Source organism: Amphiprion ocellaris, chromosome 16 (assembly GCF_022539595.1).
Source record: "Amphiprion ocellaris isolate individual 3 ecotype Okinawa chromosome 16, ASM2253959v1, whole genome shotgun sequence".
Lineage (NCBI taxonomy): Eukaryota > Metazoa > Chordata > Actinopteri > Pomacentridae > Amphiprion > Amphiprion ocellaris.
The window spans coordinates 14,916,771-14,944,766 of record NC_072781.1 but is presented as its reverse complement, the minus strand read 5'-3'; the positions used below and the strand labels follow the sequence as shown (position 1 = coordinate 14,944,766).

Below are 27,996 nucleotides of genomic sequence, written 5' to 3'. Positions count from 1 at the left end.
TGCTGAACATGTAATCCATTTTATTGTTTATCTTGTTTGTGTGCCGCCTCTTGGCTAGGTTGTTATTGAAAATGAGAATCAGTTCTCAACTAACTTACTTTGTTAGATAAAGGTTAAATAAATAAATAAAAAACGTGTGCTCTGAGATGGATGCCAGCAGCTGTGCCATGAGGAGAAGGAAGACCGACAGGGCTGGATAAATGAGCTAAAAATATGGCTGCCTGCAGGTGAATAAACTAATAAATTATGATATGCGCTGGAAAAATAATGTAGATAGACTGCTGTTGGCATCCACCTGTGTTTCAATGATGTGGAACATGTCAGCTCCGCTGCCAGCCAGCCGGTTAGGTATCCTGATGTCCACAGTGGAGCCAGGCAGCCTGCTGGGCCCCTTGTTTATGGCCTGGAACCACATCACACAGAGACAGAGAAAAATGGAGACCAAAGAAATGAGGAGTGAAAATATAGGAAAATGTCCAAAAGTAAAAATCATATATGATCTGTGCTTGACCTACCTGGAAAGTGAGATTGAGAGGCTGAAAGTTGCACTCCATGTCTTCTAGCTGGACGAAGCGGGAGGCATCGATGGAGTTTCCGTACACAAAGGAGCTCGGTGCTACCACGCTGCGGATAACAAGCACATTGTTCGGGAGGGAGACAGAACAAAATGCATTAACATAACAAATACATATTTAAATGGACGCAGAAACAACATTTAAAAAGAGTTCCATCAAAATCTCTGGCTTCGATCATGTTCAGCTGAACAGCAGTGTTTTCTTTAGCAGCTGAGATACGTGTCCAGCTTTGCTCCGAAGCCTCCCCTCACATTAAAGACAGCAGCTTTATCAGATGTCAGACCTCTGGGCTGTTTTACATCTCCCTCCCTTCTCTGTGAAGCAGAGCTAAGATAAAGCGTTCACAGATAAGGCTTTTCAAGTTGATATCCTCCATACTGAGAGAAAGAACTCCCTCTCTGCCTGAGAGCCAACAGATGGACCAGTTCAACTCTTTATTTGAGGCATATAAAATTAAACAGTTTTACATTTGCAGAATTTATTGATAAAGCACTTTAAAACCAAGGCATTAGAAAGTGCTACATAAACAAAACTTTACCTACTTAAAATGCCTACATAGCTATGAGTGTTCATGTTTGTTGTGCTCTTACCCAGTAATAGTGGTGTCAGTCTCATGAATCAGAGGGATGGAAAGATCTAAACTGTTGTCAGAGAGTTTGTGCTCAGGATTGGCACTGAAACACAGAAAGAACACCAAAGTTGAAAATTGAATACATTGTAAAGCATAAATTTGGGCACATTTATGGGAATGAATACGCATCTTAATTCACAGGAATCCGCAAAAAATAATTACTCTTAGTTATGCACTAAAATGTGAAACTTTTACCTTTTTGCTTGAACTAAGAACTGCAACGTATCATTTTCCCCAGAGAGCTGACTGGTGTCAAAAATCACTGCAAAATGATACTTGAGAGAAGAAAAAGAGAGAATAAATAACTGCAACCATGAATACAGTTTTCCATGTGACAAAGCTAATTTGCTGTCAGACACTGCATTTTTTTCTCATTTAAAAATGCAGTCAATAGTAAATTTTCTGCACACCAGTGCACTTTGATTTAAGTTTTCTCTCAAAATGCTGCGTGCAGCTTTGTGCAATTAGTTCTTACCTTAGTCTGCGCTCTCATGAAGGGAAATCCCACTCTGCATTTGAGGAAGTCTAAATCAACAAGTGCACAGGAAATACCCTTCTCTTCCTGCAAAAGGACAGATAGACAGAGAGTGAGGAGGCGGTGAGGACAGACTGACTGGAGACAGAGTGGGTGACACATGTGGAGACAGAAGATACTGTGACAGAACAATCAGTGCTGATAAGTTAAGGAAAGAAGATCTCCAGTGGCTTTGGATGGTAAAATAAATACAAATTTCCGGTACAATGCTGTACATTCTTGGAGACATACCTGCAAACATATACAGTATACTTTCAGATTATCATTATATATATTTCTGAATGTAAGCAAATAGACTCTAGTGTCTCATTGAAGTTCTAAATTGGGTTAAACAAAGAATGTACAAAGCAGTGATGGCACACACATCTTAGCGGGCGGGTAATTGGACAGCCTCCAGGCTGTGTGTTTGGAAGCTTGTCTAAACAATATAGAGCTTCACCGGCTGCGCTGTATAAACACTCAGGCCTTGACCCTACGAGGAGTAAGAATTCTTTTAGCGAGAGTTCACTGAGGGGCTGTCAGCTGAGCTCATGTGGAAGGAGCATGAAAGAGGACAGAGATAACTCAGGACTTTAATAATACAAAAAAGAGAGAGTAGAGCTCCTGGAATATTCACAGAGGTGTTTGGGTCAGTCATACAAAACGTCTGCATGCACGGGCTGCTGCGAGTCTGTTTATAAGCCGTTTCCAAATTTGATAAAGGAAAGAGGTGTGATGGTGTCTGCGGTATGCTGACATATTTAAAGGTAGACACCCATCCACACTCCCGTTCTCCCTTATTCAGCAGATTCTCAGTGTCGGCTCGGGGTGTGGCTTTGCCCTCCGTCTTCATTAAGTCGGCCTAAATAAGCAGCGCTGCCCTTTGCAGGGAGACTGCAGCGAGTCCTGCAGAGGGGGAGGTGGGACCCATCATAACTGGCAATGATGGAATTTCCTCTACTTCCTGTATTCCTCTGTGCTGCTGTGCAAACACCGCCTGTCCCTTGGGGCTGGGCAGGATTGGGGAAGTGAGCATGTTTACCCATCACCCACCTGGCAGCCCTTGAGAGAGAGCAGAGCACTCGGACATATGGCCCACAGCGTCTCCAGAGACAATGTCTGTTTGTCCAGCACTTCTTCACCTTCTTTCTCTTGCTTACTTTCTCTTGTCTTCCTGTATCTGGAACTAATACAAACTGGGATTTTCACAAATGGCAGGGCTATTAAACATCATCAGGACTGTTTACCCTGCTTCAGTGTCAGCTGAAGAATCTACTGGAGCAGTCAGTGTGGATGACAATACACAGGAGGCTTATTTTCTGCATGTTCTGCGTGTCTCTTTATGTCTCCCGCCACTTTGGTATTTGGACATTTGGCTTTACTTTAGTCTGCTTTTTCCAAACCAGTGTCATCACCTACTTTATCGTCTCCACACAGGTATGAAGATGTAGCTCTGGCTTTCACAGCATGTGCAAAGTTTCACTTCACAGCCAAGAAAATCAGTGATTCATATATTCTTTGCTTTAAAAGTGCACTGAAATTCACACATTTCTTAGTTGCATTCCCAACTTCTGGGCTTTTCACCACAATGCTCATTTGCTCCAACTGTTAAATCACCAGAAAATCAGCGGCAGAAGAAGTTTTCAGATCCTTTACTTGGTTTGAACCCGCAGGTCAGCTGGGGTCTTGTGGTGTATTTGTGGTTTTTCTGGGTGTTCCAGCTACATCCCACAGTCCAAAGACACACATGCTTAGGATAACTCATGAATCTAAATTAGCTGTAGGCGTGATTGTGACCACCGGCGACCCTCTACAGCATAAACAGCAGGTAAATTGATAGCTCAATCTAAATTAGCAAGTGTAGATATCGATTTACACTTGTGAAGAGTTTTGTCAAAACAGTAGAACACAGTGCATGACATAAAACATGAATCTGATTAATTAATATGTAATTTTGCCTAGATTTACGATATTATGACATACTGTGTATCTTTTTTTGGACAAATACCAATAAATATTGTCTAGTCAAACTGCTGTGTTAATGTTTAAAGAGCAAATAAATATTATAGGTAGTGAAGCTCCCTCTTTATATACTGCATACTACCTTAATCAAACAAATTATGATTTATATAAGGCCATTGTGTGTATGTGTGTGTCTAATTTTTTTTTTGATCAATGTAGAAATAGCAATGGCACAAAACATCTGCCACATGTCTGGCTATTAAAAAAAAGAAGCCTAAACTGACTACCCAAACACTGCAGAGATAACTAAAGAAAACACAGAAGCCAGTGCTGCAGTTTTTGAGTCCCACGGGTATGAAGGCAGTGCTCCTGAAACCAATTCACCTCCGCGGCTTTCGGACAGCTTGCGTTGGAAGAACAACAGAGAGATAACACATCACACTCTTAAAAATGTAGGGGGAGTACAAGTTCACACTTCACTCACTGGAGAAAAAGCCTCAGGGGAGGGTTAGAAGCTGACCTTAACTTTGCAAAAAGGGGTCAAATCATCACCTCAGTCTTCTCCGGTAGTAATTAGAAATGTCTCACAGAGCATACGGTAGTAAATCTGCTCAGCAGCCTCTTTGCCATCAATTCCTCCTGTTCCTTTTGTTGGAGCAGGCCACCTTGACTTACCAGGTTCCTGAACAAAATGAGGCTCTAGGGCTGCTGGTAACCTGACACTTAATGTCAGCCCGGTTCATTAGATTAGCTATGAAATTGAAACGGACTCACTGTTTTTCTAATATTCGCCTGCAGCATGTATTCTATTTAAATTCAATTTCACCTTTGTTGGGGGTTTTAAATCACTAGTTGTGTGCTTTACAGAGATCACGGGGGTTAAAAAACCCAGCTGGAGGATAAACTCGAGGTCCATTATGAGTGGAGGGGGGGGAAGCCTTCCTGATGGATGCTGTCAGAGCACACCATCTGACGTGGCGTCTCTCTCTCTCTCTCAGTCGTGAGCCGACTGTGGGTCTCTTTGCAACAAGTGAGCGAACAGACGTGAGTGGAGGCCGAGGTGTCTACTGTGAAATCCATCTGCACGCAGCGAGGACAGTCTCAGGTCTAATGTAGGATGGCAGTGGGTAGATATTTCTTTAACAGCGATAGAATGTAGAAATCATTAGAGGTCGAACTATGTGAGGAGGAGCAGGTCTGATCAGTATCTCCGTGAAGGTCAGTCATAATCCTCGTTTTACATACCTGCATTTAGAAGATTAAATGGGACCTTATGTGGGGCTTATTTAGACATGAATAACTTGATTTGAATGGTACATAAGTCAAACTTGTGGGAAAATGAAGTATGTGTGCCTTGCTCTCAAGCATACAGCTCATTTGTGTTGACATGGTGTGTCTGTTTTGAATGAGTCACAGAAGCACATGACAGCTCAGCCAGAGGAGCTGCCCTCTGAAACAGGACAGCTGTTGCTGCTCCTGCTGGGGTTCTCCTGTCTTTTATCCTTTTATCTACCTACATGAGCTCAGGCAAAGCTAAAGTCATCACGCAGGTCTGCGAATTCTTCTGTTTCACTGTTTACACTACGCTGCAGACATATAATCATATAGTCTTTTAAAATAAACTCCCTTTGAGAAAATGTACATCCCAGCAAAAAATCTAAAGCCATCCATCTGATATGTATGTGTAAAATATGGTTTTGTGTATAATTTCAACTACAGTTTCACTCGCATGTAACTAAAGCAAAACGACACCCAGTTGGATTTCAGGAATAAACACATGCACCCGAGTAAATAAACAGTAGATACTCCAAGAGCGACAGACCTTCTGCCAGTAGTTGATGTAGAAAACCTCTCTGGAGAAGTTGAAGTAGATGTTAGTGTCGTAGGCGTCATCTCCAGCGTTAGAGATGGTCAGGTTCAAAGAGACGTTCTTCACTCCTCCGAGAGCCAGATGGGGTTTACTATGCAATCTGGAGGTGGCATAAAGTAAACAATGTAGTTCAGGAATAAATTTTATAAAGCTTCACAGAAAGAGCAGCAGTTAACTAGGAATCTACATTTCATTTTGAATGCAGGAATACAAAGAGGAGTGCCCCTAAAGGAGAGCATTCACTTGTTTTTTGAGTAAAACAAACAATATATGTAGGACAAATACTTGTTAGAATGACAGATGTAAAGTGTTACTAAATGTACAGACAGCAGGAGACACACAATAAAAAGAGAGGGAACTCCCTAACGATGGAAAAACATATGGATATCCTCCAAGCATGCGTCACGGTTCCACTCCCCACACCCACATGGCCTATGACGTCAGCTTGCTTCCTCAGGACTGGAAGAAAAGGCCAAGAACAGAGAATGAATGTGAACTGCAAAGCTGAATGTTTTTACCCAGAGAGCAGCAGTTTCCCATGAAGCCTGAGGTCTGCAGCACAGTCGTCTGACAGGCAGTTCTTCTCAAACCAAGTCTGAAGAGGAAACGGTAAAGTTCACATGAGCTCATGCAGTCCAAGCACAATGACTCCATATTCAGACTAGGGGGCAGTGTTGTGTTGTTGTTGGAACCACCAAGTAGATTTTTCTGTCCACAAAAGCCAGAATCTGCTCTGATCTCGCCTTTAATTAGTCAGACTATGCCTTTGGTTTATGGATAAATCATAAAAGGAAACTGAAGTCAAGCGGTGAAGTTTGATGTCATGTTAATGAGTTTCAGAAAAATGGATTCTGTAAATGTTGAAAGACGCAAATCCCTCAGTTTTTCAGGTGGCGCAGACGGTGGGGAAACACATGTGGGGCAGGTTAGAGGTGGTCGCAAAGAAAATAAATGAATCAGTCTTTTTGGATTCCTCTCAAGAAAAGCTAACACTGAAAATAATAAGCTGGTAACTAATACCAAATCATCATAACCCCTATTTGAGCTATTTCCTTCATTCCTTCTGTGGTCCATGGGAAGACGTGATTTTCATTATATATGAAGCGAGGGGAGAATTTCACTTTCAGTGCAGGCAGCCGAGGAAATGACCAATATCTGAATCATCCTCTTACTATGAGCACAAGATTAACATAATAAAAAGACTAGGATTTGTACTTTTGAAGAGTAAGAAAGCCACCTATAATATGTATGAGATATATTGCATTTTTCACAGGTTTTAAAACACTTTATGGACTAAATTACTAATTGAGAAGATAACTACTAATAATTGTTTGTTACAGTTCTAAATCCTTGCAGCACTCTTGATCTAACTAAAGCTTTATAAGTGTGAAGTAATTCATGACAATAGACCAAAAGTGAGATTGAAAGAAGCTTCAGTTTGAGAACAACTATGGACACGTGACACAGAATTTTAATTAAAGAGCGATAAATCCTCCAATGCCTTCCTTCTTCCTCAGAAAAAAAGATCTACTTTATAATGGGGCTTCACAGTTTTCTTTTTTCCCCAGAGGTAACAGCTTCAATTATCCTTTTTGTCCCAAGATCCAACTCCATGAAGATAAATGCCCACTGGAGCGATTTCAATAGATACAATCAATTTGCAAAAATACACATGAAAATGTTTTTTTTTATATTCATGTGCCTCATAGAGGGTTGCCTTAAATCCAACTGCTGATTATGTTTCTCCATGTAATGACTGTATCAGACTTTGTTTCAGATACTGGAAATTGACTTTTCAAGATAAATTTTAAACCTTCTTACTACACAACTTTTCATTTTTCTTCATCTTTTTTCATTCCAGTAGTGAAAATGAGAAGGCCGGTAACCATCATCACCGAAATCAGAGAGGGTTTTACTTAAAAAAATTCCATATATGAATAGATACGAAAATAATTCATTTTTGTACCTCATTCCTCACTGCAATCTTGTTCCCTTTCCTCCATCGTAGCACTGGAGTGAGCGCCGGCAGGTCTCGGTCCTGGTGTCCCGTCAGTATGTGCCTCCCCAGACTATAGGCCACCTCGAACGTGATGGCTGTGAACACGTCCTTCACATCTTTCTGCAGAGAACACAAACAGCAAGGCTATTGCAAAGAACTTGTCCGACCAAGACACACAAAGCTATTGAAACTAAATGTAGCCTCAAAGAAACAACTGTCATGTAACTATCTGGGCGATTATAGTAATTTAACATCTTTCTATGATTAACGCCTGGCGCAAAGACTGATTACGCTGCAGATTATCAGAAGATCATACAGTCTGGATACGACATTCTGACAGTAATCACTGTGCCAAAAAGTCACAGAGGGAACACAGATGCAAGTATATAGATAGAAGACAAAACCATGTGACATGGTTTAAATAAATGACACATCTCTCTAAACAATGATCATTTCTTCTTAATTTACTCGTTAAAAGTAATGCAAGTAATAACCACTGCAAACTCTCAGCAAAGTGGATCTTTTTTTTAACCTGCTGGCACTGCCTCTGAGATATATCGTGGAGCTTCTGGCAGCTCCATCTAAGACCACAAAAGAAGTGTTTGATTTGGCATCGGGCTTGGAAACAATGCAGACAGAATGAAAACAGAGCTAAATGTGATCAAATCCTGCATCGTCATTAGATGACAGCGCTGAAAGACATACATGGGAAAAGCAGATACTCATGTTGGTTTTTCATCTCCTTGTGTCTTTAACAGCTACAGTCGGCTCTTTGAAAGCTACTTGGTGGGTCTGGCTCTGGTCTCGCTGTCGAAAAGCCGCAGCAAAAACACACACAAGCTGCAACTTCAACCTGGGTCTCTATGTCCAAAAGGGAGTCAAGCCCGCAATCTGAAAACAAAGAGCTTCCCTGTGTCTTCCCCTGGTCATTTAGGTGACTCGTTCTTTTGAACTTTCTCTCTTTTGTACTTTTTATCACAGCATTTTCCAGTGTCCACCCACCCGTCCTCTTTCCTCATGCAGGCACAGAGCCAGTCTGGGCTTTGAGTACATCAGACATCACTGCTGAACCCACCCAGCTCATCAGCACTGAGAGAGTTACAGCAGGAAAGAGCAAATGTTGGTGCAGGACATGAATAGACAAAAACAGATGATTTGGGGCTCGTTTGGGAAATCGTGCTGCACACAGATAAAGATTCGGCCTTGATGATAATATCGGACAGTTTTTGGTGATTTCTGTTGGCTGGTTATGCAGCTGACGATCAACAGCAAATCACATCTATTTTCATTATCTGTTAAAGTGCGAGACATTTTTTCTTGATTAAACCATGAATCATTTCTTTCGTAATGTACCAACACCCCAGACTGACATACTGAACTTGAACATTGATTGTGACAACTCCCATCCTTTGATTTATCATCCAATAGATCTGAAACCCTGTTCAACCACTTGTACACTTGGTATAAGTTGAATTTATCCGTTTGCCTCATGACTTTTCCACTTTGGCTCTGATGAAGACAGAGTAGTGTTGTAACATTAGTGGGTTTGCACAATAAAAAGGCTGCGGGTTAATCAGTGCACTTCAGTTCCTCTTTTGTCCTCTTGAGGTTTGCTGAGAAACATATGATTCAGCTGCATTTTGTTGGAAGATATGTGACAAATCAGGTTGAAATTGCTTATTTTATTCACATGTGAATGGTGGAACCAATGCATTTTGTGCAAGTCTGCAAGTCCTCATGAGAGCAACTCTGCTTTGAGCCAACTTCAGCATATTTACACGTTTACGGTTGGTTCACTCACCAGAACATGTAACTTTTCCAAATGGACCGACTGACCAGAGCGGCATTGCCTTCCCTAGCTGCCAGCATGATTTAATCAATCATCAAAACATTCGCAGAAGAAATCCTGTCGATCACCTCAGCTCTAATTGAACATGACGGCATTAAATGCAGAAATGCAGACATGAGGTCTTCACCTTACATCCATCACAAAAATGCAATTCACGCCTCATTGGACACATAGAGGCGACGTTGTTCTAGCAGCGTGTCAGCTCAGCCGTGAGGTTATATGACACAGGCAGTGTAGGACAAATAGTGATATACAGTGTGAAGCACTGGCAAAGCCTTCAGCCTCAGTAGCAGTTAAAGTAGAATGCTTGAAATGGCCTCTCTCTGCTGGCCTCTGAGTGAACTGACCCCCTGGGAGCTGACTGCTTGGGTCTCCAGTCCCAAACTCCCTCTGCTTATCTCACATTTTCACAAGCCACTGGGGAACAACAGGACATCATTGGTTGAAGCAAAATGAAGTGCTTTTGCATGCTTAAAAGTGACTTGTATGTACATAATCTTATTATTAGACTGGGGAACAGTGGAGGATTTCTGCTTCTTTTATTAACAAAGCATCTATTATGGTGCAGATGTAAGAGCACTTTTCCCCTAAAACACACACCTAAAGACTGCTAATTTACAGGAGAGCTCCCAAGAGTCACAGCGTTCATGCATTAAAAGCACCGGAGTCTGTTTGGAAACACTTGGCCCAAGCTTTTATTATCCCTTGATCAGTATTGCCAATTGCCCCACCCGGATCTCCACCCTCAGTCAGGTCATTTACTCCCACCTGATCCTGCCTTTAATTCCTGTATTTACGGAACAGAGGAGGTCCTGAGCTCCAGCAGAAAAAGACAGCGGCCAGTGTTAACTACCTGTTACTGATGATTTTATGGAAAAGAAACCCAACAACTGTTCCTCACATGCTGGTGAAGTTCAGAGGAGAAAGTTTGTGACGGCAATTCTCTGCTCAACAGGCTCACACCGTGTTAATCCTCATTCAAACACAGAAGCAACAGGGTCCGTCACCCAGATCTCAGATCAGATAGAGGAATGGAATGGATGGAATTTCTGATATGTGAACAGCAGTAATTTTATACCCCTGAATGACTATTAACATAAGAGATTCAAATAGATCTGGTGTTGTGCCTATTGATGGCTGTTTTCACTAGTTGGAGAAACAGTCGGTCATTCTGAGCTTCGTACGCAGCTAGATGGTTATCTTACTGTATTTGTGAAGAAACAGCAACAGAGAAATGGTCACAAAAATGGTAGTACGTTTAACTGCTTCTAGCTTCCATGTGGACTTAAACTGACATGGTGTAAAGATTTCAGTCCAATTATCTGGTAGTTTTTATTTCACAGTTATAACAATAATTCTAACATAATTTCTTGGCCATTTTTGTGACTCTTTAGCTCCATCCTGCAGGTTGCTTCCATCTGTCACACTGTCTGATTCCATACTACCACTGAGAATGCCAGAGTCAAATTTTTAAATCATGCACATGGAGGTTATTTTGTTGAAGTTGAAGGATTTTTTTCTTGGACTGCATCCTAGGGGAGGGAAGGTCTGCCAGTAAATATATCAAATATTCTGCATGGTCAATTAAAAATCTTCTGAAACCTCTCATCATCCCACGGACAACATTACTCATTAAAGGTTCCAGGCAATACGGTAGAGATACAGAGCCAGAAACCTCCGTGAGAACCAGCTGTTTTCCAGCGGTTTCGGCCATAATTGTGCATTTTCAGCCATAGGATGAAAAATCTGCACGTCACAGCAGTTCGGTTTTTTAACGACACACTTGATGCAAGTGCTTCCTCCTTGATTATTCGGATATTTAATGGACAGGAACCGTGTCAGCTTGATATTCAGCATGCTTGGAAAGAAAACAGCTTGAAGTCAGACCTTAAGCTGCCACACTCGCTCGCTCTGGAACAAAGGTTCTGCCAGTATACGAGCTCAGCGTGTATGTTCACACTCAGGACCCATTCACTTGGTACAACAGAGCATAACTTACACATTACCAACCATTCTTTCCCCTTGACTTTGCTTTTGACTCTTTCCCACAAATTCGCAAAGCAAGCATGCCTGCTTTGAGAACACGATGCTGCTACTGAATGAATTAATCTGATTTAGTTGAACATATTTTATAGATTTTAACGCCAGTTCAACTGTGCTCCAGTTACATTCTGGTGTTGGAAGCTCTGATTTCCACATGTTAATCTGATCAACAAGATGGCAACACACCAAGCTGCCCCCTTGAAGCTCACAGAGCAGCTCCACCGTGGTGGGTGAGGGGAGGATGACGTCAATCTGAGAAAGGCTCTGATCCTCAGTTCCAAACGCCTCATGCTTTGCTAGAGCTCCTCTCTCAGCCAAACCATTCCCTCAAAAGCATATAGCTTAAGCCTGGTCATGGGAAGTCTTTATTAACTTGTGAAGGAAACGCATTCGCAGGAGTCCTTTTTAGGACAGTGGATGTTTGGATGGCTTGCAGGTTGAAGCCATTTTATTTAAGGGCTGAACGCCAGGGAATCTTAAGTTTAAATGGAAAAAGCTTTTCAGTGAAGTGATGAATGGAGGCAGCCTGTCAGAGGGCAGGGGCATGTGTGCACACTGAGACACAATGAGACAACTTCAAATTGAAAGTATTTACTGTAATGTCTGCAGCACATGGCAGGCGTGCACTTAAACAGCTTATCTCGACATGCCCTCAAAAGAGTCCAGAAAGTGAGAGAATTGCTTAAACTTTTGAAGACTGCAGGTCAAACTGCAGCAGCTGCTCAGCTCAGAATAGGTTAGCAGATGTTGGGAAGCCTAGAATGACAAACTGTGCAGGAGGAGATAAGTGGGTTGTCCGATTGTTTTAGCAAGAACCTTTTTTTTTTTTGGAGTAGAAGCAGCTTCATTCTGTCTGCGAAAATGGTCTTTCTGGTCACGTGTCATGGCAGAGAAATGAGAGTCTGTCACCATAGTTCCTTAAAAATGACAGATCTGCAATCCTTATTCTTAAACAAGAAAAGATCTGTTATCAAATTACGAGGCTCACACACATATTTGACAGAATGCTTCACTCACGTTTAACAATCGCTCTTTACATCCTGCTAAACTTCCCCGAGGAGCAGCTTTTCAGTTCAGCCTGCTCTTGCCAATGGCAGGATATTTCTTTAAAATCTCAATAACTTCCTCCAAGGACGCTGTCAAGGACTTCTTAGTGAGAAGAAGCGCAGCTGCTTCTAAACCTGCCTGCTGGTTTCTTACTGTTCATCTCTTTATGTGGTTTTCCTCTTGCTGTTTTGGTACTTTCACGGTGCTTTGATTATTCAGTTTTTGCGCCCGCCATTGTGCCATCACTGGCTTGTAATTACAAATGAGGTGTTTTTATGCATCCTGTAATTTTTTGCATTAAAGTTTTTTTGTTTGTTTGCTGCCATTTTAGTAATGACTGACTATTAGCAACAGAGGAACAAATTAAAAATCCAACACTGGCATAATGTCACTTTGAAAAGCTGATATTATAAACATATTGCTTAATTACACATCCAACAGACACAAAGAAATATTCATCTTGGGCGTTTCTGTTCTATTCACTCTTCTTTTACCTTTATTTCGGTCTCCACCCAAACTGGTTGGTCCAAGCAAAAAACCCCTGCAAGCAACATCTGGCTCTTTATCTTCTAAAGGCTCCACTTTGTGTACTAACAAGTATCTAACTTTGCCTGTCCGCTGTTTGGTCCTTTGCATGTGGCATACAGTTGGTTTGTAGGAGTTTTTTTTCCCCTGTAAACAGCTTTCTGTGGGGGCTGTAAACGACACCACTGAGAGCCGTGAGAAGTTGCCATGAAGCTGCGGGTGGTAAAATCGAAACAATGAACGGAAAGATGCTAAAATAATAACAGAAAGGCATAGAGGGGTGATAATTCTCTGTGGGATCATCGCTATGAGAAACTCCTTTTCGCACGACACATAGTTATCGGAATTTTGTTTGTGAACAAAACCCATTATGTGTATCTCTCCAGCACTTACAGAGCAAAACTGTCATTCATTTTGATTGTCTGCACCTGTCTGATAATATTAAGTCCAGTATTATCTCCTCTTTTAGCTCTGTTTTTGTTCTCCACCAGCTTCTCCTGAAGGAAATACATGAATCCCTAGTTGCTAAATGACCCAATATGTTTACTCCGCTGTTTGATACTCATATGAAACCATCTGCTCCTGTCATATGTTTATATGTCAGTTTATTATGACCTACACACAACTATATTTTAATTTCCAGATCAAAACTTACTGGTTTCATGAGACGTCATTTTTTGCACCTTGCTGGTTTACAACATTTGAGCATTAGCATGGATATGGGGGGGCTACAGTCTTTGGTCTGTGACTATGTAACATCTTAGACAAAACAGTTAACTGCTGTTGTAGATTTTTTTTTAAAAAACAGATAATTCTTTGAACCGCCAAGTATTTCTGGTGTTGACTTGCAAAGGCATTAGTCAACAACTGTTAACCAAGTAATTGTTGGCATGACGTAAATAAATGTTAAATATTTTTAACCGACACATGTTTTTCTTTAACTTTAATTCATTACAACAAAAGTTTTTGTTTGCCACTACTACATAATTTCTGTCATTACATCAGTGTCTTTACTCAGCTGCAGTCGCTGCTACAGTTTCAGACAATGACTCAGGCAAAGCTCGACTTGATTCAGCGCAAAAGTTACTAAAAGACTGAAAGCATCAAACTTATGTAAGTACTTCAAATGATCACAAAGCAAAAAGGTGGATTGAAAACTGTGTGGAGTTCTGGTAGCCTACAAAAGCACCTGAAAACACCTGCAGTGAAAACACATCGATCCTATTGACCATTAAGCCATTTTTTATCTATTTACTTCTCTCCTGCTCTCTGTGCTCACATGTACTGTATTTAAATATAACCAAATTCCCAATAAAGCTGGTCTCATTTACATATTGTTGGAAGTAGTTTGAAACAGCCACTGAAAATTCACACTACATGTCAACCAGCAGTTATTTCCAAGCTGCTGGTCTGTATTGTGAATTTGGCTATTTTTTCATAGAAATCGAATATGCTCTGAAAGTCAGAGAAAAACTACACAATAAGGAGAGTAAGAGTTGCTTTAGCTGATTTGTGCATGTAAAATATCCCCCTTTGTTTAATATACAAACTGAACTTTTTCATTTTGTTAAGGGGTTTAATAGAAAAAAGGATTGCCTTATATAATAAACTGCAAGTGACTTGAACCTTCTTTCTGATTTATTTTTATCTTGTTGGAGTTGCCAGTTTAATCCTGCAACTTTTCATCTGTTGCACAGTTTTGTACTGTGCGGCGTTGTGTTGCAGAATGACACACAGTTTGTCAAAACGAAAAAATTTAAATCAAATAGTCATTTAGATTTTTTGGGAGGAAAAATGATCATTTAGACTAATCAACTTACTGCTAAGCTAGTCGAAAGATCGAGCAAAAGAAAAATACTTGTTGGTGGCAGGGCTAAATTGCGCACATCTTACTTTTCAAGGCTTTTAAGCTGGAAGAAGTTGTGGCCAAAAGAGCTATGAGAGCAGTGAGATGGAACCAAAGCAGCAAAGTTGTTGGATGAAGAACTCATTATACAGCTCCATAAAGCTGAGGGAAACTGCATATTCAGGTGAAAATTGTTTTCGCATTCTCCCTTGATACACGTTTTATTATAAAAAATATTGATCATAGGAGCGTTGAGCAAGAAGTCTTGTCTGAAACAATATGAGTCAGTGGAAATGTTCTTCCAGCCCTGTCTGGTTAACAAACCTTAAAATTCAACCTAAAAAAGGGAGTTTTGGGCTGTAATACTTTTTGTCTGTCCAGAATCAAGTGATTCTGAGTAATCTGACAATGCCAGACGACCAGTCATACCAAATATATGCAGTACGCCCTTGAAAACTGTTCCCATTCAGCACAAGCCGTGTTTACTCCGACCACTGGAAAATTGTTCAGTGTGTCTGATACTAGTAGTAGAGGCAGTGATTCTCAGATGTCTGTCCAGCTTCAAGCACCAACCTGATAAATCACACACTTGGCTGTGTACCACAACACACTGAAACAAATCAAACTGACAAAGTGTTTCAAACAAGAGCCGAGTACAGAGATCAGAGTTCAGAGTTTTTTGTACGTTGTGTCTGGTGCAAAAATATGTAAATATGTGCTGAGAACTAAATTACAGCCACAGCGATTGTTCTGCTTTTTGGTTGGGAATGAAAGCAAATGTGTGAATTTATGGGGTTGTACAGTCATGGCAATTAGGAGTAAATAGTGCAGTCAGTAAACATCAGTGGGCCTGTAATGAGTTTTTGCACAAATAAATTGAAATTCCTTCTGGATGACATTTGTAAACCATTTCACTGTCACTTTGACAACATGAAAAAAAGGGGACACAAGTGTATTTTCACATCTGAATTGTTTGAGAACTTAAATCTCAGAATATTTCACTCCGTTTTCCATTTCAAACTTTCAACTTATTCTTTCTATTCTTGATTCGTTCATTATTATCCTTTCTAAATGTTTTATTATCAGGTTCACTACAGACAGATCAGAATTCATCTTCCAGTATCTTCAACACCAGAATAAACATAATAACAACTGATCAGTTGTACTGCTGCACGTTTCTGAAGACAGAACACAGAATCCAGTGAGTACAATTCTGGCCAGCTGTTTTGGAGAAAACATAAATCAACCGAATCCTAACCTTTAGAGAGACTGAGTGCTGCTAGACATGGTGGTGTGTTGCAATATCTCCCATGAGCAAACACATATTTCCTCCTGACTGAAACAGACGAGTGCCATCACCGAAGTGACAGGAAACGTATACCATCTGTACTTTCATGCTTCATAAATGCTGCCAATAAATACGCTGTTGCTTTCAACACGCCATGTGCACAAAAACATTCATTGGCATACTACATGCTTCTAAAAATCCTCATCTTACAAACTGACTCCTCTGAAACACAAAAACACACACCTTTCTGCCTCAGTCTTTTACTAAACAGACTCTCCTCAATAAAGATCCCAGGGGTGCAGATAAGGAGATATACATCTCGCCTCGAAGAATCCAAGCGTATTGAATTTATTGCTTTTTAAAACAACGTTCACGTAAACACAAATTGCAGGAAACTTTTACGGTCTCGTATGCATCATGAAGAAGGCATTCAGCATTTGACCCTTAGACAGTTAAAGTCACAGCTGGGATTTATAAAGGAGGAGAGAAAGGTGCCTCACTTCCCCAGTGGAAATTGGCAGATGGAATTGGTTTACTGCTCAAACATACCAAATTCATCAGCGTGTTATTTTTACTACATTCTATCAACAACAACTTGATTTAACGCCAATGCTAACTATAACTGTATTAGTGTAATATCTGGATCTGAAATCCAGCCAGCCACCTAGAAATACACAGATGTGTTCCCTCATATCTCAGTTCCTCCTCGCTTAGCCCCCACATTGTGGTATTCTCAACACATTCTTTGTTTCGCTTCTATTTTCAGTACCACTACTACATCTCATTTGACTCTTGAAATGACCCTAAAGCTGTAAAGTGGAGCGCTGTGGAAATTCAGCAGCAACAGGAGCTAGAGTGAAAGTAAATGAGTCTTAAATGTCCTGTATTATGGCCGCTTCAAATCATTCCTTAAATTCTCCACTCAGAGCTCCCGTCACGATTGTGTCCATCTACATTTAACCTCTGGCTGATCTTTATTGTAACCTGACAGAGGAGTGTGGAGTCACCACAAGGACACGTCTTGAGAAGCAAAACAAACCAAGTGCAGAAAAAAGAGGAGAAGAATCCAGAGGAGATCCTTTTAAGGAAGCAGCTTTGAGAACAGGGAATTCAACAGAAACAAGGTGGCTTTGGTCACCTTATAAGTCTGCAATATGTTTTAGGTAATAAAGGGAAGAATGATGCTAAGAATAATAATAACAAAAAAGTGCTTGTATTCAGTTGAGACTCCTTTGTTCTGAACATAATAAAGATTTCATAGTTTAATTGTGCATCCTCTAGCAAAACGTGTTTTTTTTTTTTTTTTGTTGGCCGGGGGTAAATATAGTTCACTTTGCAGCACATAGCAAATGATTTCTGACATTTTATAGAGCTTAACTCATAAACCCATCAAACTAAAAGCGTCTGATTCTATTTCTGTAATTTGTTGCTGTTTAGAAAGAACAACAAGCCTCTGAAGCCTTCCTGTCTCTGAGAGATCGACTTCCTTCAAGATGCTGATAAATACTCTTTTTGCATAAACAGGAAGCTCGTTATCTGCATTTTTACGCAATTCGTCGCATAGAAAAGTGCCTTTTCGAAAATAACGAGCATCTCTTAATAAAGCCGCTGACTTCTGCGTCGTGTTCTCACAGTTTAAATGTCACTAAACTCTAAATACAGACATTTATTGAAAATGATTATTTCAGTCCCAAGAGAAAAGGTTCCTCTGATGGAGGAGATACCAGCAGGGAGGAGCAGATCAAAATGTGCAGTTCACTGTGTGCTTGTCAGTGTGTTTGAGTCTATTCCATCCTGGTGATAGAGGAGGCCTCCAGATGCTTCCTGCAGCTGATTTCGTCACTGTGCACCAATCTGTGGCACTTTTGCTTCACTGTTATTGTTGGAACCATTGTTTTCAGACAAAGCCCTGATAAAACCGCAGCACGCACACACACATTTCTCAAATCCACCTGACGAGTTCAGGTTACAGTATCCGCCGGACATAAACAAACGTCTCGGGTATATATTTGCTCCGCTTCCTTCGTAGCCTCTTTATACGGGAAGCTGTATTTGATGTCGACGCCACCGCATGTACACATGTCAACAAGTCCTGCTGGTCATGTAGTGGGAAATGATAACAGCCAGGTTGTTAAGGAAGCCTCCTCTCACTGGATCACAGGCAGCGTTTATGATCCAACTCACTCTGCACACACGTATACTTACACTGTATGTTTCCTCAGCAGTGGAAGTGGGAAACATGGCAAGAGAAACTCCTTCATTGTGGTCAGACTTGGCCACCCATTATGTTGCCTTGCGGTGGCATCGTGTGGCAGCAGCACGGCCAAAAGACTGCAGAAACATTTTGCCTGGCATTCTTAGCTGCCAAAGTCAACAAATCATCACATCTGCCCAACCTTTGCTCGCGCTTGATATGAGCAACGACGGCTTTACTATGGCAACAACACAGAGCGACTCTAATGAGCAGCCATACCAAAAATAATACCTCACTTACATCTTGCATACACATGCATGAGAGGAACTGCATGAGAAATTTGTTTTACTGCAACAAAGAGTGTGTTGGCTGAGCGCTCCCTCAAACAGCCCTGCAGAAGACACCATCTTAATGTTCATGCTGGCACGACCATGTAGGGAAATCCTGACGAAATTGTTACCCTGAGCTAAAATTAACTGGAATAGCTCTTCTTTAGTATCCGGTAAACGCTATTAACGCTAGTACTTGCAGCCAAAGCGGCCAGCCGAGTTTATTTATGACGGCATCTATGACGTTTCCACTTGATTTACTATATCACTGCACTGCTATAGAAATATTTTTAAATTATATTCTTTATAAATAGCAGCTTGACTTGCTGCCATGTGGAGCAGCTGGAGTTGATTAACTTCCTGCTATATACTTCCATTGTATCAGCTCTCTTGTTCTCTGTTGAACTTTAAAAAGGGCAAACAAAGCCGGCAGTGTGGCTCTGGGTTTCCACGTGCCAGACAGTGCCGAGGCTCTGGGACTTTGTCTTTCTGGAGCCTGTTTGGGACGCAGCGACAGGAACCCCTGCTTTGCTTTACTCTCCTGGGCTTCCTGTTTGTCTGTGGAGAGCAGACTTGGGTCAAACAGTAAGCGTAGATGATTTCCCACATTCGTTTTGACTTACTTTGAGGAGCAGGTTAGCTGATATCAAAGCAGAAAACAGGTCAAATACAATCAGGTAACCTGTCAATCATTTAGCAAACCCTCTGTCAGCTACTTTATTTTGATTGTCCAGGTCCTCTGGGAGGCAAAGTCACATCCTGTGAGCCACACCTCTCCATCCAGGATTAGATACAGTGAAGTGATGAATTTTTTTTAAGGAGGTGGTCATTGTCAGTAATCAATTTCTGGTGTGTTATACAGTTTTCAATCTAATAAAACTCTTCATTAAAATCACTGCTGACCTGAGCTGCACCTAACTATGCATATTGATATCTGCATCATCACTGGATAGTCGACTGATAAAGGCTTTAAAATTAAACATCTGCATTGGCCTAAATTGAAATTTTGCAGACAGATAACACCTGTCAGGCTTAAAGTTAACAGTTTGATTTGAAAATGTTCCATAAAAATGATAATGGCAGGTTTTACATGTAAGTTGAAGTGTTTTTTTATTTTATTTTTTTTATTTTACCATCGTATTGCATTGTATTTTTCCCTGCACCTGTCAGTAACCATCATGATAAGTGTCAGATGAAAATATGTTTATTCCACTACAGGAGAGACCTAATCTTCTCTGCAATTAGTTGGAAAAAATAAATGCATATATCGTATTGGCAAATGAGATGCAAAATATCAGCATAAAAATCCAATATCGTACATTTCTTTAATTATTTTCATTATCGATTACAAAGCGCTTATTTTCTCAGTTAATCAATAAATTGTTTGGCCTACAAACAAGCTGAAGCCAAGATTCACATATCCAACTGTATTCTGTTCACTATTTTAAATATAGTTTTTTTGTTTTTTGTTTTTGAAATGTTCACATGTTAAAAGCTGCTCCTGGTGGATTCATTTATTTCTTTTTTTTTTGGTATTTTTCATAGTAATGATTTAAGAAATTTGTAATTTATACATTTTGTCATGGATTAACAGCATAACAATGAATTAACAAACTACTTAAGCTCTTACTGTTGACAATTTTTCCAATGCCCAGCATCAGACTTCAGTCATTTGAGCATATAGGCAGCATGTTTGCTTTGCAACAACATATAGCTTTTCAATTACTATATTTGTCTACTAAATTTGACTCTAACAAGCAGGCCAGCTGGTTGGTTAAAACATTACCTCCTTTCAATTAGATTCACTGAGATAATGATGCGCATAACCTGGTTCTCTCTGTAGCTTCACAGACCATCATCAGTCCATCTACAAGGCCTGAGGAGCTCATGCATAGCATTGCTCAAATTTAATATATCCGTGTGGTCAAGATTTCCATTCAGTAATATGAGACCTGACAGATTGCAGCGCATTTAGCTTTGGCAGATAGATGCTCATCCTGAAGATGCCACAATAACAGCAGCAGCCATCAGAATAAAGTTTAATGGACCTTTAAATACTCCAGTGGTGCCATGCAAACGTTAGCAGGACATGAGATATAGGGCGCAGAGTAATATAGGCCAGGGGAAAGGAGAGCGGGTGGGGGGGTGGTGGATACTTTACAAGCTAAATTAAACAGACAACTGTTACAGGCATGGCTTTAGCAGCCTATTTTAGCTCCTCCTTGGAGACTGTGATGCATCTCCAGCGCTACACAAAACCACTCATGACCACAAATGGAGCTTGCTTTTGGCACGATTTCAAGGCTCACGTGCGCTCCGCAGTAATGGGGCTGCTCAGGTCAAAACGCATATGATGATGGATAAATTGCCAAAGATGTAAGCAGAGAAGAAGTACAGAACATCAAACAAAGGAATACTTTAAATATATTGACTAAGGCAGCCAATGAATCAAAGCCAAGTGAGCGGAATTACCCTCCAACCAAACACACAGTGATTAATGATTATAGACATACATGGACATGCTGTATATCACCATGTAATGTTGACATCCAGCGTTGCACTCAAATCTGTGGGCACTCATGTCCTCCACTCAGCATTGAACATGCATACATAGATAAAGAACAGAACATAATCTGAATACTTTTCTGATTGAATTTTTGGGTTTTTTTTTTGCTTGTTTTATTTTGTCTTGGCATGTGTGTGTTGCTCTAGTAATGGCTATATCAGTCAGTCAATCCACCACATTTGTCCAGACAGAAATATCAAAATCAATCAGAAAAGGTATTACCTTTTCATCGAATTTTACTTTGCTTAATACTGTGGTTTATGACAAAACAACTCACAAAATTAATGACATTCACATCAACTTTGGATGAATTTTTTGTGGCGCTAATTGTTAAATTTTATCATGCCAACACCGCTAATTAAGATAGTAAACATCTGCTAAAAATCGACATATTGGCATTGTCGCTGCAAACATGTTAGTATTCTCATGTTTACATTTAGCTCAAAGAAAGTGAAGTTAAGTAAATTTACTCAAACACATCATGCTTCAACTTTTTTCGCTCTTTGACACAAAAAGAAAACTTCAACAGATCTAATTTTCCACAAGAAGAAATCTCTCTGATAGATTTAAGGGTTCTTGGATGCAGTTTCTTAATAGCTTTTTTGCAAGCAGCAGAATTTGTTGACATGCAGGATCCACGTGTGCACAGGAAAATCAGCGAGGAACAGGAAAGAAGCACTAAAAATGAAGGTTTGGTTTCAAAAAGAAATGCAACGTCAGCTGTATGGAAATATTTTGGCTCGAGAAAGGATGACCAAAAACAGGTACTCTGTCGGCAGTGTCTTGCAGCATGACTAATTTGTCTGATCACTTAAATCAGCAGCACAAAGCTCTGCATGATGAGTATTAAACCAGTCCTGAATGCCAGCCAAAGCCATAAAATTATTTTGGATGCCTTTGCCAGTGCTACACCAGTTGAGAAAGTCCAAATTCCAGTATTTTTTGTATCTATTTTTGATGCAGATAGTCTCTTACAAAATCACTCCAATCATTGTAGAATGATTCACTCTTTCCAAACAGAGTTTTTCAAGTCATCAAGTGAAAATTCCAGTATTTTTTCATATCTCACAACAACAAAATGTTGCAAAGTCAGTATTTTCCAATATCGCTCTGGCATACTTTACATAGACAATGTGGTTGTAAAATGTTAGTCCCTGGTGACTCTTTAACTTGCCAATCCTCCAACTGTGTGCTCCTTATCATATCCATCCAACATAAGACAAATGGTGTGTAGAAATAAAGTATGTCTGCATATTAAAAGTCAGTTACCTGTCTGAAAAATATTTGCACTGTTCCTTATTGTACAGGTTGTTTGCTGAGGCGTCCATTTGCACGCGAATCGCACTAAAAACATTCAAACTATTTTAATAAATGCATTCTGTTTGGCACGATAAGCGGAGAGTCTGTTCTATAAAACTATGAGATGCCAACTGTACAAAATCACTTACTAGAACACATCAAACTGAAGAATTCCTGCCTCAAGTTATTGGTTCTCTTGTTAAGTGAGTCATTTCCATCTCACGCACAGCATCGCCGGTCATCTGAACTTCTAATCATTCATCAGTCATCACGACTCCTTTCCCTCCCTAAATGTGAGGTACAGCTTGAGTGAAAGCCGGCAAGGAGTTTATTTAGCTAAAAATAACCAAACAAAGACCATCTGGAGGGCTGGTATGCTGCAGGTTGCTGCCAAAGAAAACATATTTAAAATGATCAACATGAAAGACTTGCATAATTTCAGAAGGAATTACTCTCCAAAAAGTTGCACACTGAACTATTAGCTTCTGTACTGCATGCTCTCTGAATAACTCCTGTTATGCTCTTGTGTTCCCAGCAGCTCCATGATTTACTGAGTGGCAGCTCCAGCTTTTCACTCGACTTCAGATGGGGGAAAATTGAGCGTGTCTGCTGCCTGCCTAGAACAGAGACAACTCTGACAGTGTACCATTAAGTTTAGCTGCAAACTGAGGTCCTTTAAAAGAGTTCCATGTACAACGACAACAAACGGGGTCGACAGATGGTCAGAGGAGTTTCCAAACGTGAGAGTGGCTCAGAATAGCTCGTGGCCTGCTTCCACCGGCCCTCCTCCAGGGCTCAAGCAATCAACCCTGACATGAGGCTTTTCCATCAGCAGCGCCAGCATGCAGCTCCAGTTGACACAACAGCAGCCAGGCACCCTGCTGTGACGCCGGTCTCGGTCCGTGTTCTCACTGTATGTTTGAGCCAAGAGAGAGAAGGATGGGGCGAGAGTGCACAATCCCCCCCACCCTCACCCTTGAGGATGCAGCCCGGCAAACCAGCTGGTTTCCATTAGCATACCTCTTCGGGGGAATGGCTCATGTGGGCAGACACATGAGGAAGATAAACGATGCGATTGGTCAAGCAGACTAGACCCTCACGCAGAGTGGAGCCAGATCACCTCTGATTATGGTGATTCTTCAGCTCTTCTCTGAACTTTAGGACAAACACGCTCAATGATGACAATAACTCACGGCAGACAGTTTTTTTTATCCAAGGTCGCAATCTTGGGTCCCTTTACTCCTCATGCATATTTAAGGTCATTCAGCCTGTAAACAGTCTTGTAAGGTTGTAATCTGGGCACCACACCTTCATAGTCCTGTGTGGCTTTTCAGTTTATGGTAACTCTCAGAATTTCCCTTCTGGTTTCTGCTGTTGAACAGGTGGAATCTGGTAGAAATGCTGAAGAAGTCACATGAAAAAAAACACTTATCATGTTCAAATTTGAAGGGAATGGTTCAACATTCTAGGAGGATACCCTTATTTGCCCTTTTTTCTCAAGAGTTAAGAGAATTTCAATACCACTCCGTCTACATAACGCTAGAGCCAGAAGCCTTTAACATAAAGACTGAAAGAGGATCAAACAGCAACAGCACCTCTGTCCTGTCTGAAGGTCATAAAATCCACCTATCCGCACCTCTGAAGATCGTTAAGGCGATTTTCAGACCAACATCAAAGTGTCATTTCATCCAGCAACTTTAGTGCCTGAACTAACCAATGGAGCAGCAATATAACGCTTTTCCTGGCCTGATAGATGGCACTTAGAGTACAAGTGTGTTTATCTCCTGGCCAGAGAGATGCCACAGATTCGTGGCAGCTACGACTGAGTGATAATTCACTCGCCCACCCACAAACCTAAAGACGTTTGGTTCAAGTGCTGAAATGTCCCTGGGTGACAACACTACTTTACATGAGTTACCCTCCTCTTAATGTTACTTGTGTTTCAACTTGGATGGAGAGAAGTGAGCATTAAGTTTGAAATGGTAGATTCGTCCCACGTGCCACACAGTCCGGGTTTATCAAGGAGCCTGGATAAACACACGGGCGACTTCCCTGAATAAACCTCGATAACTGGGATAGGCGTGTCGTGTTGAATAAAGCAGCTCACAGCTACAATTCTTCCTTGTGCTATGCACTCATTATAGTCTGAATAGTTGAAGGAAGAGAGGCAGGCGCGGTAATGACAGCCCCCACCTCCTCGGCTGGCAGCTCTGCCTCCCACAGTGAAAGCGCCTGGAGAGCAGCGTTATGAATGCCAGTGAAATTTACAGGACTGCAGAGGGCCTCCGTATGAGAGGAGGTGAAACATGGATGATGCCCTCAGGACGAAGACCCTACGAGACTAAATTCACAGAGGAGCACAATAGAGGGACTATGCGATGACAAAGGGGAGTCTGTTTCCTGTTTCTGTCAGTTTCTGCAGACACACTTGAGCAGCATGATTTCAGGAACCATCAAGCCCCTGACTGTTACCTTTAACCTGAACCCAGCAGGGCGACACAAATAGCTTCCCAGCAGATGCCTGTCGATCTGAAGCCATTCAGCTACAACAGCCAATTCTTTTACCCCTACGAGCTACGAGATCATCCTCACTTAATCTTGACATTTTAATTATGCCACTTGTTTTTGATCTGTCTAAACATTTTAGCTGGAAATGTCTGGACTTTAATGCTTAAACCAAAAAAAAAAAAGCACTGTAAATAAATAAGAAGAGACCACATAAGCAAATAAGTCATATCATAAATCAACACTGCAGGGGGAGAGTGTCATGGGAAAGCAACAGAGGGATCAGCTGAGGACACGAGGAACATTTGGACAACCCAACACAAACACAGCCAGCAGCGGTCAACCGCACAGTTCAAACTTACCTTAACGTAGGCAGTGAAGCGCTGGCACTGCTCTCTGCTGATGTCCAGGCTGAGCTGCTGGCTCATCTGGCTGACCTGAGATCCGCCCTGGGCAAAGTAAATCCGGGAAGGCTGGCTCTTCTGTCGCTTATCCACATCAGCAGTCAAGTTGTACAGCAACTCTGAGAAGAGACACAAACGCTGTTACACATAATATCGACTGACAGCGGTGGCTCTCTGCTCTTGAGAAACACTTGGAGTATGCAGATTCGGTTTTCTGGTGATTGCCATTAAAGCATGGGAACAGATAAATTATCGCTCGTTACAGTCAAATTAACATGAGGGAAGATGGGAACATTCTTTTGGTCAAGTCATTGGATACTACTTCAACTTGACAAGGACTCTGTGTTCAATGCTGTGTGATAAAAACAAACATAAGTACATTTTGTGCCATTTATGTTTGCTGCTGTGATTGACACTGACCTATCTGCTTTCAACAATCATGACTTTCATCCAGACACTAGACAGACAATTGAGATTTTAAGGAACTTTTCATCCAAAAGCCAGACAAAGATGTGAAGAAGGGCTAAACAGTAAAAGCTTTTTTATTAATTTTAGATCACGCTGGATTGTCTACTGGCAAACTTTGCCTAAGCATAAAAACAGGCTTTTGTGTTGGTATTTCTGTTGCTTAAGGTGAACTGACAAAATGATTAACAAAAAAAACAGATGAATTTTCCAGTTGGAGCGGCAGTACAAGTATTACTATGAAAGAAAACACTGTTACAACAACACTCCTCACCCGGCTTTAGTGACGTCGAGACAGAACAACATCAAATCTGTTTTGAATTCAGAAATCATAAGCATCAAGTCAAACATTCCGAATGTTTCCGTTTCCTTTGGCCATTTCGGATCCATTCCTCTGAATGAATCAGCCTCATTCTGTAGTAATTTCTCCAAGAGGGTGTCATACTGCTAAAACAGTGGGAGGGGTGGTAAACACACCCTAGTCGGACCAAAGCCTACTGTTTCCGCCGTCCAACTGAGCGAACGCCATGAGCTCACTCCAGAGGAGGCACAGGAAGGCTTCATTATGGGAGTCACCAAACACATGGTGCCGCACTTTCCATGATGTTCGCCAGACGGCTAAACAGAGAGGCTTTATTCCTGCGAGCCAGGCCACATAGTCATTATGTAACAACAGGGCTCCTGCTCCCCTGGGGGCTGTGAGTGACCACACCCAAACACTGGAGCAGCACGGCACCTCGGCCCTGAACAGCCGCACCCCTCAGCGACAAGTTAGCAAAGGCTGAAGGGTAAACCATCGGCCAGACTGACAGTCAGCCATGGGCCAAGGGCTGCGGTAAGTCAGCTCGATCATGTTTACAAGTTTTCCATATTTAATTGACCACTAGAAGTTGAAGGAGTATGAATTTCACTTTCTCACAACACAACAAGAACAGAATATATCTGCGGGGGATTGACAGGGTTGGTGATCAACACCAACGACACAGACCTACTAGATTTACAGCTTTTCAGATGCACTTTCAGCGACATCAAGAAATGCTGGTTTCCAAGAAATAGTAATCTCCTTTTAAGACCATAACTTGTTAACTGTTAGTATGAAGCTCTAGTTTTAGACGTGCTGTATTTGTTTCACTATGGAGAGCGCGAGGCCCCCAAGCCTTCATTCTTCATGCTAAGCTAAGCTTATCACCTCTTGGCTCTAGCGTCATACTTCATGCACAGACATGAGAATGCTATTTATCTTCTCTGAAATTCATGGCCAGAGAGCAAAGATGCATATTCATGTCAAACAATTACTATACATGAACAAAACAATCAATCGTGTATTCTATATCAAGATATATTTCTTCATTCTCTCCTCTACTTAGTGGTTGGTTTAATTTCCAGAAACCCAAAACCTACTGGCAGGTTTGAAAAGCATGTTACCTTTAAAAAATTCTAAAAAATTACACAATTTTTCAGAGCAAGAAATTGTAAAAAATGAAACACAGTTGCTGGATATCCAACTTTCTGACAGCTCTTGAACTAGTCATGTGATATTTCATTTAAATCACTGCATTTTATGAGTCTTATTAAAAATTTTGTCAAAAATAAAGCCAATACAGGCAAGCCCTTGGATTTTGTAGAGATTTTGTAAAAAGCAAAGAATTCTGACTGACATAGCTGAGACCAAGAGTCATTTGGCAAAAATTAACAGATGTTTGCACAGACCAGATAGGACAGAAGTACAAAATAAAAATGCAAGTAATAAAATACAGCATATTCTAACACGTGGATATCCTTTTTCCCAACATTGACAAAATCTGTGGGCACTTGATAAAAATCTTGTACATACTCATTCCAACTTTTCTCCAATCTATGAAATTTAACTTTGTGCTTTCTTTTTAATGATTTATTGCATATTACTTCCTCTTGAGTTCTCTCTACTTCAAGCCATGTTTGATTGAAGACATGATTTTCCTTTGCAGTAAAAAAACGTGCTCACAGTGAGTAAAAATGTGACATTAGCAAAAAAAAGAATAAAAAATGCCCTAGGACTGCTTGTGGTTCAGAAGGTTAAATCATGGAGACAGAGGGGTGAGAGTT

The 27,996-nt window shown here is 40.9% G+C and overlaps 1 protein-coding gene across 1 annotated transcript in view; it reads right to left on the bottom strand.

Annotated features, from left to right (window-relative positions):
- Positions 1–27,996, bottom strand: part of itga9 (integrin, alpha 9) — a 54,853-nt gene that overhangs the window by 10,707 nt on the left and 16,150 nt on the right. Inside the window, exons 15-23 of the mRNA XM_023268148.3 lie at positions 25,405–25,565; positions 7,519–7,671; positions 6,071–6,147; positions 5,505–5,652; positions 1,682–1,768; positions 1,402–1,481; positions 1,166–1,249; positions 516–624; positions 296–403 (exon numbers count right to left, since the gene is read on the bottom strand). Coding sequence (XP_023123916.1) covers positions 296–403; positions 516–624; positions 1,166–1,249; positions 1,402–1,481; positions 1,682–1,768; positions 5,505–5,652; positions 6,071–6,147; positions 7,519–7,671; positions 25,405–25,565 — 1,007 coding nt within the window. The remainder of the gene's footprint in view (positions 1–295; positions 404–515; positions 625–1,165; positions 1,250–1,401; positions 1,482–1,681; positions 1,769–5,504; positions 5,653–6,070; positions 6,148–7,518; positions 7,672–25,404; positions 25,566–27,996) is intronic.